General features: G+C 44.2%; 1 protein-coding gene across 1 annotated transcript in view; it reads left to right on the forward strand.

Moving 5' to 3' along the window:
- Nucleotides 1-2337: 2337 nt before the first annotated feature.
- The window catches only part of NPTN (neuroplastin), a 59077-nt gene continuing 44703 nt past the window's right edge, over nucleotides 2338-16711 (forward strand). The window contains exon 1 of the mRNA XM_086471331.1: nucleotides 2338-2425. Coding sequence (XP_086327457.1) covers nucleotides 2338-2425 — 88 coding nt within the window. The remainder of the gene's footprint in view (nucleotides 2426-16711) is intronic.

The raw sequence follows: 16711 nt of genomic DNA on the forward strand, positions 1-16711 counted from the left end.
CGCGCTCCGGCAGAGCAGAGCTCCCGGCGAGGGTGAAACCAGCGGTAAGCAGGGTGGTATGTCCTGGGGTTGTCCCCAGGACAGAGCTAGAGGAATGAGAACGTGACGGGTGAGTTATGCAACTGTGGGGAGAAGATCTAGCAAAACAACAGTGTGCTGAGCTGGTTACAGAGGGAGAAAAAAAAAAAAAGCCTTCTGCTAACTTCGGCCCAGGCCTCTGGCAGCATGAGTCACTGCGAGCTGCCATGGTTACGAAACAAGTATTACTGTGCAGATACAAACCATGCTCAGAGGCAAGTGCATTGCTAACTAGTTCCAAACTTGGAAAACAGTTGAGTGTAGGTAAGGCCTAATACCGAGTGGGTGTTTGCAAAAAGGAGTTACAGCAAAATCCTCTGGCGCTAATATTCAGCAGGCAAAACAGCATGCAAAGAGCAGAAGGAAGGTCACCACTGTGTGAAACCTTGACTTCTGGGTCTTTTTGCCTGTTCCTCGTGGTTTGCATGGGCTACCGTCAGAAGCGTGCCACAGAGAGGGGAAAAAGAGGATGTTTCTGCACCATGGCAAGAAAACAAATAGTAGTGTCACAGATGATTCAGCTGGCACGAATAGTGAGTCATGGAAATGCACCATGGAAATTCTCCGGCACAGGATACATGGCACAGTGGAATATCTGATGCTCATCAAATCTAGCACCACGGCATCCTTGGAGAGTTCAGGGCAGCCAGGATTAGTACAGCACATGGCCAAATGTTTCTTGCGTGTGACCTCAGCCCTGTGAAGCTGCAGTTGTTAAGCCCACAATCAATCATCATCAAAGTCCTGAAGTGCTCAAGGAGCGGTTTCACCGGCTTCACTCAAGCAGCCGGGTTTTCATGGAGAAAGGTGTGTCCAATCCTCCTTTTCAGTCTTTTGAGTCACACCAACAATAAAAGGACTCAGAGTCTGTTTGCTAACGATCAGCTCAGAATAACCAGGCCAGGGCAAAGGATGAGGGATGCAAAGTCAAGTGGCTGCTTTGAGGGAAGAGGGGGAACAAGGGTCAAACAAGCTCTCACTGCCGTGTTATCGAGTGGTGTGAGGAATTACGACTGGTTTGGGTGTTACCACCACAAAGGGAGCAGGCGTTGCACGCACTCATCCAGTCCATCACGTGGGTTCACCGATGCCTACAGAAGATTGGAAACAGACAACTCGGCAGAAAATCTGGTTTTGAGGTATTTTCTGCCTTTTTTCCCCAGCATCCTTCTCTGCTGGTCTGTCCCATAGTCTCCTGCAACTCTCTTATCTCCCTGTGGTGGGTGTGCGTTAGAAGGACAAGCTCATATTCAGCAGCAGGCTCCAGCCATTTGTGCCATCCCATGAGGGAGAGCAGTCAGAAATCTGGGTTTGCCAGCGGCACAGCACAAAGCAACCGGAGCGTAAGGAGATCTGGCCAGGTATCTGTGCTTTACAGACAGGGAACTGAAGAGAAAACCTGCCCAAAGCTCAGCGGTGGCCATTTTTTGCGATGCTTGGCAGGTCCAATGAAGCCAGAGTGAGCTTTTGTGCTCTCTGCTCCCAACTCCACCACTAACCCAGGGCAAACACCTTTGCTTCTTGCTGTTTCCTACTTGTGCAAAAAGGATTTAATATAAACGAGTAGTAGTGGTTGATAACATGGTGTTTGAAGGTTTTCCATGGGTGTGTGGACCTACAACTGATTGCTTTGGGGTGGATTTTGCAGTCCTCTGACAACCCCTGGCCCCTGCAGAATGGCACATAAAACCGGAGCCAAAGTACCGGCTCCTGGCCTGCCCTCCCCTCTAGCTACTGGTGTCTTCAGCCCATGAAGAACAGAAGCGAGAAGGAGCGCGGCGCTCCTCGGGCACCGCAGCTTTCCCGGCAGCAGGCGGGACTCCCTCATCCCGCCCGCAGCGCCCCTGAGGGGACCGCAGCCTCAGGCGGGGCCCTGAGCGCCGGTGCGAAGCCCAGGCAGCCCGCCGGGAGCTGGGCGCCTCACGGGGGGCGGCCGGGGCCGCACGGGCCCGGGGAGAACGGCGGCAACATGGCGGCTGAGGGGGGCGGGCGGCGTGACGCGTAACACCCCCCCCCCCCCCCCGGCGCCGCACCCGCGTCGCCCCCCGCCCCGCGCGGTGCCGCCCCCCCGCTGCCTCCACCGCCCCCGTTAAATCTCGCGAGAGGTGGCGGCGGCGTCGCGAGAGCGGGCGCTGCGCTGCGGTAGGAGGTCGGCGGAGAAGGACGGAGCCGGAGCCGCTTCGCTCCCGCCGCCGCCCGCCTCACCCCCGCCGCCCCCTTCCTCCTCCTGCTTCCCCCTCCCCGGCCGCGGACAGGAGGATGCCGCGCTCCGGGCCGCTCCCCGCCGCCCTCTCGCTGCTGCTGGCGACGGCCGCGCTCCTGCCGGGACCCGCCGCGGCGCAGAACGGTGAGGGCGGCGGGGAGGGGAGGGAAGGGGGGGCGCGCTGCTGGGGGGGCGGCTGGTTGCTGCGGGGGCGGCTGCTGCGGGGGACGGGGGTCAAGCCGCGGGGGTGGGGGCTGGGCTCCGCGGCCGTCCCCTGAGCCCGGGGCGGGGGGACAGAGGAACGCGATACACGACGCGACCCCGGGTTTGGAGGGGAACCCCCGGTGCTTTCGGATCCCTCAGGGAAGGGCGGGCTGACAGGGCCGCGCCGCGGCAGGTTCTCCCCTCGCTCCTCCTGAGGCGTCTCGGGCTGCCGGTAAAATGGAACATCTCCTCCCGCCTACTAAACCTGCATCTGCCGGGCTGCCTTAAATCATTTATAATGCAATAAAACCGTAGTTCCTTAGCAACTAAAGAGGTTCTCTGATAGGAGCGTAAAAGATGAAAAAAAAAAAAAAAAAACCCAAACCCTTCTTTCTTCCTCGTAGGATCGCATGAGCTAAATCTAGCGCGGCATGCCTCCTCCCCGATGAGTTTGCAGCCAAGTGCATGACAATTAGTGGCAGAACGAAGCGGGGCCAAGAGGCTGGCCTAGCCGAGTGCGAGCCTCCTGCTCAAAGGAAGGTCCTGCGGCGCTTATAGAACTGCATGGCTTCCCTGCCAGCCGAAGGCGGGAGTCAGCCGTGGAGGGAGGTTTTGTCTGCTCCAGAAGTGTCTGAACACAGTCTTGCTGGAGCGGCTTCTTGTGCAGCATCATGGTGAAGCTAATGTCAGGGATGCTTTGGCCTGTGAAGGCTGTGAAGGGCAGGGATCTTGGCTCACAGGAGACTCCAGTCTATGTGCATTGGGAAAATTGACCTAGAAGGAAGAGATACCTTACTAATACACCAATCCCAGATGAGTTTTCATCGTTTCATCCTTCTTTCTCTCTTGTTTCTTTCTGTTGTGCAGAGATTATTCAGTCCTAGCATTTTTCCTCCATTGAGGTAAATTTTGCCTTGTAATATGAGGTCAGCTTTGTTGGCTTTTTTGCTCTAGAAGAAAGATTGAGGCTTTCAGTGTATTTGGCAATTGATAGGAGAGATGTCGCTCAAAGAAATAATGTCCTAGAGATCCTAGATCAGAATTATTGCCTTAGTGTGTGCAGATTTTGCAGTCTGAAACCAGAACTGAGCCTCGTGTCTGTTAACAAACAGGAGCAGCTCTGGCATCCACACTATGTGAGTGAAAACTGTAGGTTTTCTGAAATATGAGGGACTTTTTATGGAGCCTAAAAGAGTCTGGGCAAATTTCACTGGAGTTCTGTGGGAATTAGAGACCTGGCTTTGATGAGCTCCCAGGAACGTGGTAGTTGGGCCAAGTTGCGGGTAGAGTCTGGTTCTGTGTTGCAGAGTCTGTCTGCTTCCTGTGATAGCTGTGCCATCAGAGCATCGTGGTGGCAGGGTTAATCGGCCTATGCTGTATTCCCCCCTGTATTTGGGAGGAGTGAGGTGAGCAGTCTTCTGACAAGCGAGTTAAATGGGTCGTGTGCCTGAAGCTGTTCCTGTGCAGAGTTAGTAGGCAAGGTGTCAAATGCCGGCAGCTGGTATAACAATTCCAAATAGCTGGTAGGCAGTGCAGACATTTGGTGTTTGACAGTAGTTAGATGCCTGGAGGTCAACAATGAAATAAGTTTTTGGGATGGATGGAAGGCTTTTAGCCTTTCAGTGTCTTAATCATGGCTTCCATTCCTGACATGAAGCTAACTGAGCAGTAGCAGATCTTGGCATAAGGTAAGACTGAGGACCTCAGGTGTATCCTGAAAGTTCATTAGTTTTTATTTGGTTAACTAGAGTCATCCAAGCAATTAAATGGTAAGGGAGACTCTGAGTATCTGTACTGCTGTAGGAGTTTACAGAGGTGAGTGTAAATCTCTCAGAAAGGAGTAGAGCACTTTTAAGCCAAGTGAAAGGTGGAGATCCTTCTGAACAAAGTTTATTGCTGCTGTTGAATTTTTACCCTGATTCGAACGCTGTTGTAACAGAGGGAAACAAATTTAACGATTGTAGGCCCTGCTGCAAGGGAACTGTTTTCTTTCAGGAAATAATGGCCAATGAGATGCTTCATGAAAGAGAACAATTCCTCTTTTGCTTTGGCATGAAGAATAGGTACAGCCATTTCCTGAATTGTGTATACTCCTTGTAAGTTTTTAGAAAAATGATGTGGTTTGAACAGGCATGTGCAAGTACATCAGTGACAACTCCTTCAAAAACAAAACGTACCTGACACACAGGTGTGTACTTTGAAGGTATACAGAAGGCTCTCAAAGCGTATATGCAAGAATCACGTTATATATTATTGATATGGAGTCATCAGTGTAGTGAAAGGTGATAGTCCAAGTGCTGTGGAGCGTACAGTAACACCACGTGATTTTAGGGTGGTAAGGGAATGGTAATGTACATGTCGAAACTGCAGGGCAGGTCACCACTCACCTGGCACAGAAAATGTCTAGTGGAATCCTGAGTGTCTGTGGGAAGCAGCCTTTTTTCTGCTTCTGACAGGAGATGACTGTTAAATTTTTCCAGAGTTAATGGAATTTGGAATATTTTGAATGAGACTCACCTGTAGGTTTAAGCTTATTAAAATTGGAAGTAGTTTTTTGACACTTGTGTGGATTATTTCTAAAGCTCTTGCATAAACACCTGAAGATAACAAAAAAAAATTGCATGTCAGAAATTTAACTTTTCCTGAATATTCTTCTGAGAAACTTGTCAGGTTCTTCAAGGCTGTGTTTCTGATGCACGCTAGCTCATCACTTGTATCCAGAGCATGGTTTAGATGAAGTGACAGAAAGGAGGATTAGAAGAGAGATGAGGAAGCATGAGGAGGAACAGCTGGAAGAATCCAGTCTGTCAAGAAGATCCGTGTTAAACCTATAGTTTCCAACTGGTATTTGCTGGAAAAAATCACTTGAGCACTTCAAAACAGACAGCATCCTCCTTATGGAATGGTGCTTGTCTTGCTGTTTGGGGATGAATAACCTTTTCCAGGTGCTGTTTTTTAACCGTTGCAGTATCTTTGTTTCTCCAGCTGCTAGTTTAAAAGTAAAGACTTCCATGTACTAATACTGTCACCTTAGCGTGTTTGGATTTAAAGGAGCATGGCTGTATTTTTACTGTTGTCTAAAATAGATGCTTGGACTGCCCCCATGAAATCCAGAGTGTTTTTTCAGAACACCAATATGCGAGTTGAGTTGCTAGCACTTTTTCACGTTCTTCCCCTTTCAGAGTTTTGATCTGGCAAAGTGCGCTTAAAACCAGACTTTATCATGTGTTGTGTAGAGGAGGGAATTCTTAAACATCATGACATTTTTAAAACTGAAAGCTGACTTAATAAAGTTGCTTGGGTTATTCAAAGCTAGGCATAAGTGGAAATAAAAAAAAAAAAAGTGTTAGGTGGTACTTGTTTAGTTCTGCTCTCTGCATCCTCTGGATGAATGAGGAGGAACTAACTAGCTGGCTAAGAACAGAATGTGGATTTTCTGTCAGCAGAAACCAGTGTAGGAATGACCGTAAAATCGGGAAAGAGTAGCTTCTTAAGATGAGCTTCTTAAAAGAGCATGTGAGAAACCTTTCTTTTGTCCTTGCGATGCTGTTTCTGCCTGCTGATTCTCATCCATTTTGTGCTGATTGTATTCTGACATGATTTTAATGGTCCCCAGATAAAACTGAGAAACAGCTTCATACAGCAGTTATGGAGCGTGAGTGTGGGCTGAGCATCAAGGAAAACGTTCGAAGTTCTGTTCTCTTTCCCACCATTGCTATTCTCCTTCCTCCTACAACTCCCGCATAGGAAACCTAAATACGAGCAATATGACTAATGTGTATACACTCGGAAATTGCACTGAATTCTGACAGATCTCAGCTAACGGGCAAAGAGGCAATAACTGGTAGTACTGACATTTCAAACAATACTTTTAATTATGTAGAGAAACAGCTCAAAGCAGGGGACTACTTGGCAATGATGAAATACACTGAATGTTAACTGTCCTTACAACATGCTACTGTATGAAGACTACTTCTTGTTAAATTCATGAATGAGTTGCATTCTCTCCTTCACAATGAGCTGTTTCTCTTCCCTGTAAGTACTACTTTAGAGGAGGCAATTGTAAAAACTTGCATTGTAAAGGACAATGCTAGCCTGTGATTCATCCCTGGGTTGTAAAGCCAGTGTTCAGACTCTTGTTAACTTCAAGTGCTGGAGGTGCTGCAGCTCCTACTGTTAAGACTGAAGTTAGATAAACTGGTTTTGCTTATCTGTTAGCTGGGAAGTTCTTCCCTAGATCTAACCTAAACCTGCTTTCCTATCATTTTACACTTTTTGTTCTTCTTATCCATGCAATTGAGATTGAGGAGGAGGGTGTTAACATCTCATCAGCAGTTACTTGTAGTACTTCTCTAGGTTAATTGTCATGGTCGTTCTTGGTAAATTGTATTTTCCTGGCTCTTCCTGGTGCTTTTCTGTGGATTTTCTTCAGTCACGTTTTCTGGAGTGTGATGTGTAAAACTGGACACACTTCCTGTTGGGACCAGACCAAGATTCAGTGGAGTGGAAGGATCACTCAATGTGTCTTGCATATGGCATTCCCGTTTGCATCACAAGACAAATGGCTTCTTACAGTAAAACATTTTGGACTCATGTCCAGTGGGATGCTTTATGGTGATCAGATCTTACATTGCAGGACTTCTACTTTGCATTCCTTTACTGCTTAAATTAGTTCTTAGGTGTTCTTATTAAGTGGCGTCTCCCCCAGATGCCAAAAGTCCTGGTTTACCATCTTGAACATGCACCACTGCTTTAGCTTGCCTTTGTTTTATCAGCTTAAGAGACCCTCTAGCCCATCATTGGTCTTACTCCGTTCTGTTTTCTATCTACTTGTTCATGTACTGCATCTCATAAAAACCACTCACATGGCACAACCAAGCTACGTTAATGAGATTTTATTTTTGGTTATGAGGCTGTTGTACAGGGCAGTATTAAAAGCTTTACTAAAATTAGGAAAACTGCGTCTGTTCTTTCTCCTCTAGAGTCACCTTTGGTTTTTATTAACTTGATAGTAGGAGGTCAGATTGTTGTAGCAAGCTGTGTCAAACCCCAGATAGGCAATACAACTCGGTTCCTCCCTCCCCCAAGACTTTCTCTGTTTTTGAGCACTTCCGAGCAGTTTTCTTCTTTCTGGAGACTGAAATTGGATTGACTGGTCTGCGATTCCACTGTCTTTCCATTTTAGTGTTTTAAATAGGGGCGCTGTCTGCCCTTTTCCGTTCACCCATCTTCCACAAGTACTACAGAAGGAGTTGAATTAAACCCCCAGATGTTCTAAAGCAACCTGTGATCGGGTTTAGAGCTCTTCCCTGGGACTGTTTATCACTATGATCATACTTTGTTTTGAATGAGTGTGATGGCAGGATCTCCTTACAGTCTTCCATGCACCTGGGCTTTCTGCCCACGCCAGAGCTGTGCTGAGGTGGTTCGCAGAAACCCACCAGCGGTGAAGGTGCTGCTCATGCTGCCAGCACCAGGGGCTGAATGTGCAGATTTGGCATCTGATCCTGCACACAGTCCATTAGGTGCTTGAGGGCAGCCTTTATGTGTTCAGTCAAACTTCCTAAAACAAGCTGCTTATCAGTGTTTCATAACGATTGTAGCGGCTTCTAATTTTTCCCAGTTAATTCTAGAATATAGAACCTGACTTGTATAAAGGTGGAGGAGGGAGGATGGCTGTTAAAATGTAACTCAGGAGTTATCAAAGCTCCATATCAAATACAATATACAGTTCAAATCACGATAATTATCTGAAACATTTGCGTGCCTTTAAAAATCTTGACATGTTAAATTTACTTTCACTCTTAAGTTAAACACGTTTTTGATGTCTTGTACTGCACGGCCTTTTTTTTTTTGGTGTTGAAGGAGATTGAGTCTAAACTAAATGCAATTTCAACCTGGATAGAATGTCTAGATCTGCGTCAAAACTTGCAAGTATTTATCCCCTAGTAAGATAACTACTGTAGACTTTTAAAAATTCATGCCCTGTTGATAAGCTTGAAGCTTATTTGGGTCATCCGTGTGGTTGAAGTCACCACTTACGCACTGATGCAAACTCATTCAAGGAAAAAGACAATAACTTTTGAAGCTGTGAAAGGTTCTTCATCATGTGGTGTCAGAAGCTGTAGATCTCTGCTGTAATTAAGAATGAGAAGTTCTTTTCAGAGCAAGATGGTGGGTTTTTTTTTCCACTGTTCCTGTTTAGAATGCAGTGGAAACCAGCACCATTGTGTCAGTGTAGTATTTCGGCTGCTGGAAGGCGTGTATGTGTGAGGGAAAGTGTGAACAGTGGGCTCTGATCGTGGGAAGCAGATGTTCGATAAGTATGACCCCGAAAGGCACACTGCTGAAGAGCTGTAGGAGAGGAGAGCCTTTATCCTTTTCTTAATGGCTTTGATGTTGAAAGGAGATAGGATAGCAGAGATCTCTGCTTCCCTGCTGCTTTTGAAGGAGGGAGGAAGAGGCATGATGTCTGTTTTCCACTCTTTGGAGGTGTAGTTGGAACTTTAGTAAGTAAGATGGAGCCTCAGGGACACAATGTTTATATCAACTGTGTTGGCTTTTGATATCAGGTTGGAAGCCTTTTGATATATCAGAGAAAAAGCAGGGGCAGGGATGTTCTGAAAGAACAAATTTTCAGGATGAGGAGGAGGAAAGTGCCCAAGACAGTAGGTGACTAGCTAAATGGCTTTGCATTGTGGGACCTTTTTGTAGAGGAAAATTATATCATGATGTCCTGTTCTGGTTTGAATAAAGAAAAAAAGGTCCTAGATTGCTCTAATTTGTATGGGCTTGTTTTATATTACATGTTTTAAAATGCCACATTAAGGAAACTATTGAGGCGAGGTGCTACTTAGTGTGGCTATGTAGTGTAGCTACTTACTGCTTCCCACACTTTGTAAATTATTGCTAGCTTTGAGTACCCATGGAGATCATGGTGGCTCTCCCTATAGCTTGTATGTTTGTTTGGGAACCTAAACTAAATGCATTTTCTAACAGGCATATGAGGGGAAAAAAAAAAGAGGAAGGGAAATAGTGGACTAGAAAAGGGAAGGCATGAAAAGATGCCATCCATCTGTCCAAAACTTCAGCAGTAGAAGTGGGTGAAAAAAAGTATTTAATTCTGGGAGATTGGTAAAACTGACAGAGGATATATTTTAAATTAAAAAAGAGAAAATTGAACTTAAATGCCTAGAAGAGAGCTCGACAACGATTTTGGCAATGTGGTAGGCTCCAAACAGACATCATGGCAGACCAAAGGCAGACTGAAATGATTCGGTGAAGGCGTACAGCAGCAGTTTGAAAAAACAGATGCTTGAGTGCATTTTTAAAAACCAAATAGATACCATATTGACTGATCACTCCTGGATTTTTTTTTTGGCCTAGTTTGTTAGCAAAGCTTTGTGGTAGTTAACTAGGATAACCTACCTTAGCAGGTTCGAGTTGTAAATGTAGAAGTATCGTAATTCCTGTCATATTCATTCAAAACTCCCAATAATGAATTAAGCGATGGTGAACTGGTGTAAGTGCAGTTACAAAGTGGAGTTCAGCTGCACTGTTTCTGTTAGTCTTAAATTTCTGCTGTAATTTCTGTTAGTCTTAAATAACTAATATAACTAAAAATAACTATTTTCTGTTAGTCTTAAATTCATGCAAGTGTTGCAATGTTAAGAAGCTCTTGTCTTTCCGTGGTGCTAAACATAGTGTGTAATGATGGACGTAATTGTTCAAAATATTACATGATACCTTCTTGCTTGAGGAAAATCTGAAATTAATATTACAATCCAGAGCTTAAAAGAGCAATGAAGCTCACTCCAGAGATGGTTGTGTAAGTTAGGGCTGCTTGGCTTGGAAAGGAAAGGAAGGTGCCTTGATACAGGATCTGAGGTTGTGAATGACATGATGAGAATTGGATAGGGGTGGTTTTCTATTTGTTTGGGGAGTTTATTTGTTGGTTTTGTTTGTTTGTTTTTTAAATTCTCAGTACAGTAAAAGATAATTAATAGAACTGTAGTTGAAAAGGACAGAATAAACGTTGTGTGGGGATTACTTTGACCTGTGATACGTAGCTTTCCATGGCACCATGAAAGCTGTTTTCTTGTCTTGGGCACAAGACTGCCAAGACTAGCCAGGCTACTGTGTGCGTGAGGATTATTTTTTTCCTGTGAGTTATTGGTGGGGTAAGGGTAGCCTGGTGCTAGAAGTCCATAGTATCACAGAAGATGGACTGATTTTAATTCCCTGTTTGAGCAGGTGTAAGAGTCGGCCTGCAAACAGCACTGGCTCAACCTTGTCATCAGGGATGTGGACTCGTGATGGCAGGCTGGAATCGTTGTTACCAGGAAGTAATAGAGGCCGACAGAGCAAAGAATTAGAAAAGCTGTAACATGCAGTTCTGCAGTATGGTGGTGATCCTGTCTTCTGCGTATCTTCAAGCAAGCGTAGCAAATTTCTGGTTGTTATACTTTGGTTCCTAATAGTTTCTGCTTGAAGTATTCTAACCTATATACACAGGTAGTTTACCTAAAGCAGCCTTTCGCTTGGAACATAGTATTATTTTGTTCTCTCTCCTTTGCTGTAAGCATCCGAGGCTGCAAGCAGCTGACTCCCACTCTCACATGTTATAGGATTACATCTTGGTATGACTTTTATAGAAGTGTGATGACATATTAATTCACATTTTGGGGGTCTAGTTTGAAATGGAAAAAACTTACATCGCAGTATGTAACTTGAAATCGTTCTTAGTTCTGCACTGATTCTTACTCTGTGCAGTCCTGTGTAATCTTCATTTAGAAAAGGGAAAGTATAGCAGGAAAAGGTTGAAAACTCTTCCAGTAAGGTTTGAGGAGAAAGTTAAGAGGTTGAGATTAAACAAAGCCAGGAATAAATGACATGGAGGGGAAAAAAATAAAATATAAAGCAAGTCTGCTGGATTTAGTATGGTAAGCAATGTGGTAACAGGATGTACAAATTGCAGTTTTAAGCCAGGTAATCACTAAATAAGCAAACTTTTATTCTGAGCGTGAGGCATTATCCTGTTTCTCAAGTTTGTGGCTGAAGACGTGAAGTGTAGGCTCTATCGGGCAGCTTAGTTTGCACTTGTGACAGATCACCTTAGTGACTCTAGGAAATAAACAGGAAGCTCATTATTTGAAGTTATTTTATTTAGCGTTTGCATATGGTAAGACAAGTTCTGCAGCTGACTTCTGCCTCTTGGTATGACTGCCAGGCTACATAAACAGTGAGTTCAGCAGCTAGTTGCTGGTGAGGCTTACCACTTCACTAGAAGAGAGTTGCCTTGGGGAAGCGTTTTCAAAATCCCCAAGCAGCTGAACGTCTTGGTTTTGTGACTCAGCCACTCTGCACCTGGCCTTTGGAAGTCTCCTCTGGATGGGCTCTTCCCTGTTTATGTATATGGGGAAGCTTGGGCTTGCCTGGTCTGGCTTCCCCCCACCCCCACCCCACTGCATTTTCATGCGGGGGTGGGCAGGGAAAGTCTGACAATGTGAGTAGAGCTGTTACTGTCTGCTACCCTGTATATGACCCATCTCATTAGACATGAGTGACTTTTATTTAACCTACTGGTAAAATCTGAGTACGTCTCAGGCATACTGGAGGACTGGTGCAGACTCTTCCAAATTGCAGGGGAAAGGATTGTCTTTGGCAGTTATTTGAACAAATAGACATTTTAGTTATACTTAGAGTTTTTCTTTGGTGCAAAATACGTTCAGGTTGCTGCTGCCTTTGTGCTTCATTTCACTTCAAGAAGTGGTGTGTTTGGTGCCTGCTTGGAGCCCATAATCTGAAAACTAACACTGCCAGTTATTTCTATGTATCTTGTTTCGTTTGGGATACTTGCCCTTTTGCTCTTGCAGGCTTGGGGATGACCATCGGTCTCTGGTCTAACATAAGTGTTTTCAGAACTGCCAAAAAAAATTTCACAAAATTGTCTTCTGTCCCTTCTATATTTGGGTTTGTGTTTCTGTTGATGACTAGCACCCATCACGTAATGCTTGAGATCACGTTTGCCTTTGGATTTCCCCTTTCAATGTAAGTGCTATCACCTCTGACCCTTGTATTTTTGGAAGTATTTGAGCTTTATTCTATTTGTGCCAATTCTTTCTTTATGCAGAATGGTTGGGATGATGCTTGAGTACCTGGCTGTAACCAGTCGGTACTGTGAGAGCTTTTCTGCTCATTTTCAAACAATACAGTAGGATAAATTTTCATTTCCTTCTATTGTGTTATTTGTGTTTAGATTGGTTACAGTGCAACTCTCCCCATTTTTTCCCCCTGTAACTTTGTCAGAGAGGACAGTGTGTGTTAATGCAGCATTCCCTTCCTGACTGTTTGCTCCCAGAAACAAACGGCTTGATGTAGATGGGACAGTTCACATCTCTCCGCAGATACACAGAATCAGTGGTTTTCTTTCGGACTTCATTTGTTAAATTTTTAACTGATGGGTTTTTCAACACTTTGCTGCAAGTTCTGCGGTGCTCAGTAGCAACTTCTGGTCTCACTTAAGGGTATAAGATAGCTTTAAACAAAGCTGCATGTTTTGGGTCTCAGACTCCCGAAGCTGGTATTTTTAGCAATACCAGGATCAATTTAGTGACCCCAATCTTGAGAGTAAGGAGAGAAAAAAAAAAATCAGTTTTGGTTTCTAGGAAGGGAATTAGTTGGGAGAATGGAGCAAAAATGACAGGACAGAGAGAGAAATCTTTTAAGGAGCTATAAACGACAGCCAAGACAGGAACTGTAAAAGGGCATGGATGAATACAGTACCATTTATTCTTTTTCCTGGTGCCTCCATCTTCATCTTCTCAAATCTTGCTTCAGGTAGCTACAATAAGGTATGTGGCTTTTTAGTACACCGTAAGCATCTGGGAGTTACAGTTGTTTGTCAGTGGCCTACATTTGCATTTTACAGCAAAGCATCATCACATTCTTTTTTCTTGTCCCTTTATTTATGCCTCTTCTAGGCAGCAAATTAACTGCAGAGGTGACTTACTCTTTTAACAGCACCTACCAAATGTTAACCTGGCCTTGGCTGCCCACTTACTACCACTATGAGCGTGACTTGTTCTGCATTACTGCTGTCCTGTTTTGGGGCCTCAGTGTGACAAAATGAAGTGGATTTATAATTCCTGAAGGGTTTTCCAAATTTTACACTGTCCTTCTCTTTTTGGAAACTGAAACAGAGCTCTTGCCTCTCAGATGGAAAATTACTATATAAAGCTTTTTACTTTCTTTGGAAATGTAAACTTGCTCTAAGATGGCAATGAAAACATCACCTTTGGCTTAGGAAAACCCTCAGCAGCAAACTGTTGAAGGCTGGCAGAAGATCGCTACCCATTTGCCCTGTTCTTCCGTTCTTGACATGAACCACCACTGTTACAGGCCTGCTACAGGATAAACTCTTTCAGTGCCTTTGTCTGGTCTCTAGTAAGGTATTTAAAAAGTAGCTTTTGTAAAATGCTGTTGTAAAATGACTGCACGATTGAATGTGGTCTTTGGTTCAAAAGCATGTGAAAGACTTTTTAGTGTCGTCACCATGTTCAGTATGACGCTCCTTAACAGCACTGTTAATATAAAATAGAAGTAGTACCTTTTTTACTTGAGTTTAGGGAGATGATTCAAATTAGATTTTAACCAAATTGTTTAGGTCACCATTTATACTCTTCTCAAACATAAAAAAAAAATCTCTAAAATGTAGTTAATCATTCTTTTAAATAAATCTCAGCTGTGGGTCTGGATTCCCTGGTATCTTGAGTAGGCTGGACTTGAGTTCTCTTAATGGTTCAGGCATGCTGGATCTTGTCACTGACTTTTTCGTAGTACTTTTTTTTTTTTCTTTCATATCTCATCAGTTTTATAATGAATTCATCTCAAACCCTTGCCTTTCAGGCTTCTAGTTTTTACTCCCATCAAGCTATCTGTGTAAATGCATTGTATCAGTGACGTGGTGGTACTGCTGCTGAGTTCAAAAAAATCAGAAGAGTTTCCAAATTAATGTTTAAAGACTGCTTAGTGAACTGTTAGGGTGCTTCACTTGTTTCATTCTTGCAGAAGCCTTATAGCAGACAACAGCTTTTGGGGTCTTTTCCCCCCTATAATTATTATTGGTAGCATGGTAATGGTGTCTTGTAAGTTTTCTTCTTTATACTGAACAAACAGGTTTCTCTCAGTATTTTGTCAGCTGCTTTTTATGCTGCCTACTTGAAGAGTCCAAATCTGCTCACCCTTAATTGGATTGCTGCTTTTGCTGCAAAAGGAACAGGAGTAGGGGAGCCTACCCAAGAGGGCTGTGGGCTGTGTTTAAAGCTGTAAGGCTGACTGTCTTACTAGAAACCCCAGAAGCAAAAAATGGGCCTTTTTACCACAACTGGCATTTTGGGGGGGTGGGGGGTGCTGCCCTTCAGCATGTGATTTGTGTGAGGCCTGAGGACACGGTTAGGAGATGCGAGTGCCTGGGTTCCTTGTGATGAGCAGCCTTTGGCTGCGGGAAGGTGAGTTCTGCGTGTGGATTAGGATGCCCAGTGTGGGTAATCACCCACAGTGCAGTAATCTTGGCTGATACTGAACTTGAATTTCATCTCATAAATAGTGATATTTGCTGTAGAGGAGCTGCCCTCAGAAGTTTATTTTTGTACCAATAATCTAAGCGGTGTCAGTAGGCCATGTGAGATCAAACCCCCGGTCCAAGGAAGGATCCGATTTATGACGTAACCCTGATGCAGCTGCATGTACTGGCACAAAGCGATGGGAAGGGCAAGGCTATTTCTATTGGCATGTCCTATATACAGGCTTTAAGAGTTGGTCGGCAGCTTGATGTGGATGTCTGGGTTAGCAAAGCCTTCCTGTGGTCAAAGGCATGTTTTTAGAGTAACAGACATATCGAAACAGGGAGAAGCTGAACTGCACTATAGTAATGGCTCGAGGAAAAATATTATTCAAAAATGCAACTTGGAATAAGCATCTCTCTGTTTGCAAAGCTAGCAAACAAATTGTGGCATCTCTACTACTTTTTAATATGTTTCCTTCCTGCCTTCCTCTTCCCTGTAACTGAAATAGTGCAACGGTGTTCTCCTGGAGAACAGCCTGCCTTTGGGCCATCCGCTCCTGCTTGTGTACACTGCATAGCTGGTCTGACCAGGGAGATCAAGACCTGACGTGCTACTCTGAAGTTAGCGGTCAGTAGGCAGTAATTCTCTCCAGCTACGGAGAACATGAACTTTTGAAGTAAATAAGGCATCCCTCCTCTAACCCCATCTCCTGCAGCGGGGGCAGTATTTTGCATATTTTTATTTAGGCAGATCTTGCTCAGTTAAAAGTTGAACTCTGATTTACATTTTAAAATGTACTGTACATAAAATGTATTATACCTTCTGCTACTAGCATTTCTTGTGCACATAGCAGATTTTTTTTTTTGCTGAGTGCCTTGTTCTCAGCCCTGCCTCAGACTGTGTGACCTCTTACATAAGCCAACAATTCTGCAAAGGCCATTTCTTTTAAAAGGTCAGTGTATTAAAATGTCCTGCTGCCTCATCTCGGATGAGATGGAGCAGCTCGTACTTCTGCAGCATGCACAAAAGAGGTTTGCCTTTCAGTATGTGCTTCCTTCATGCTAAAGAGAAATGTAATCACTCTCCTTCCAAACCCACGTTTGTTGCATCAGGGAAGGTTGAAGCAAAATTGAGTAGCACTTTAAACCTTCAGCTCTCTAATGGCGTAGTCTGAGGATTTTAAATAACTACTCTGAATACAATTTTTTTTTGTTATCCTCACCAGTATTTTGTAGTGTTTTCAGCATCTTTAAGATGCAAATCTAGTGGTCTTAAAAATTTTTTGAGATCATTGGCATGCAGGCTGCAGTTGCTATGTTATATGTGAACACTGGACAAATTTAAATGCCTCTCCACTGTAATGCTGCTTTCTGTGTGGTGCAGCTGAATTCCTTCCTGCTTATTTCCAGGGAGTGGGTTCCTAGTTGTTAACAATTATTTTTTCACAATATACGGGAGCCTTTCTGCGCCTGTGTCTTTCTGCTTTAGAGAGATTCTTATATTCCTTAGCTGCGACAATATTTCTGTAGTGACTTAGAAAAAGGAATTAAAACTAATAAATATTGGCTTATTTTTTTTTTTCCCTCCCTGCATGGATGACTGTAAGTCTTTTTGTGCCTAAATTGTGCCAGGGAAAAGCATAAATGGAAAGAACAGGAGA

Source organism: Leptosomus discolor, chromosome 11 (assembly GCF_034619465.1).
Source record: "Leptosomus discolor isolate bLepDis1 chromosome 11, bLepDis1.hap2, whole genome shotgun sequence".
NCBI lineage: Eukaryota > Metazoa > Chordata > Aves > Leptosomiformes > Leptosomidae > Leptosomus > Leptosomus discolor.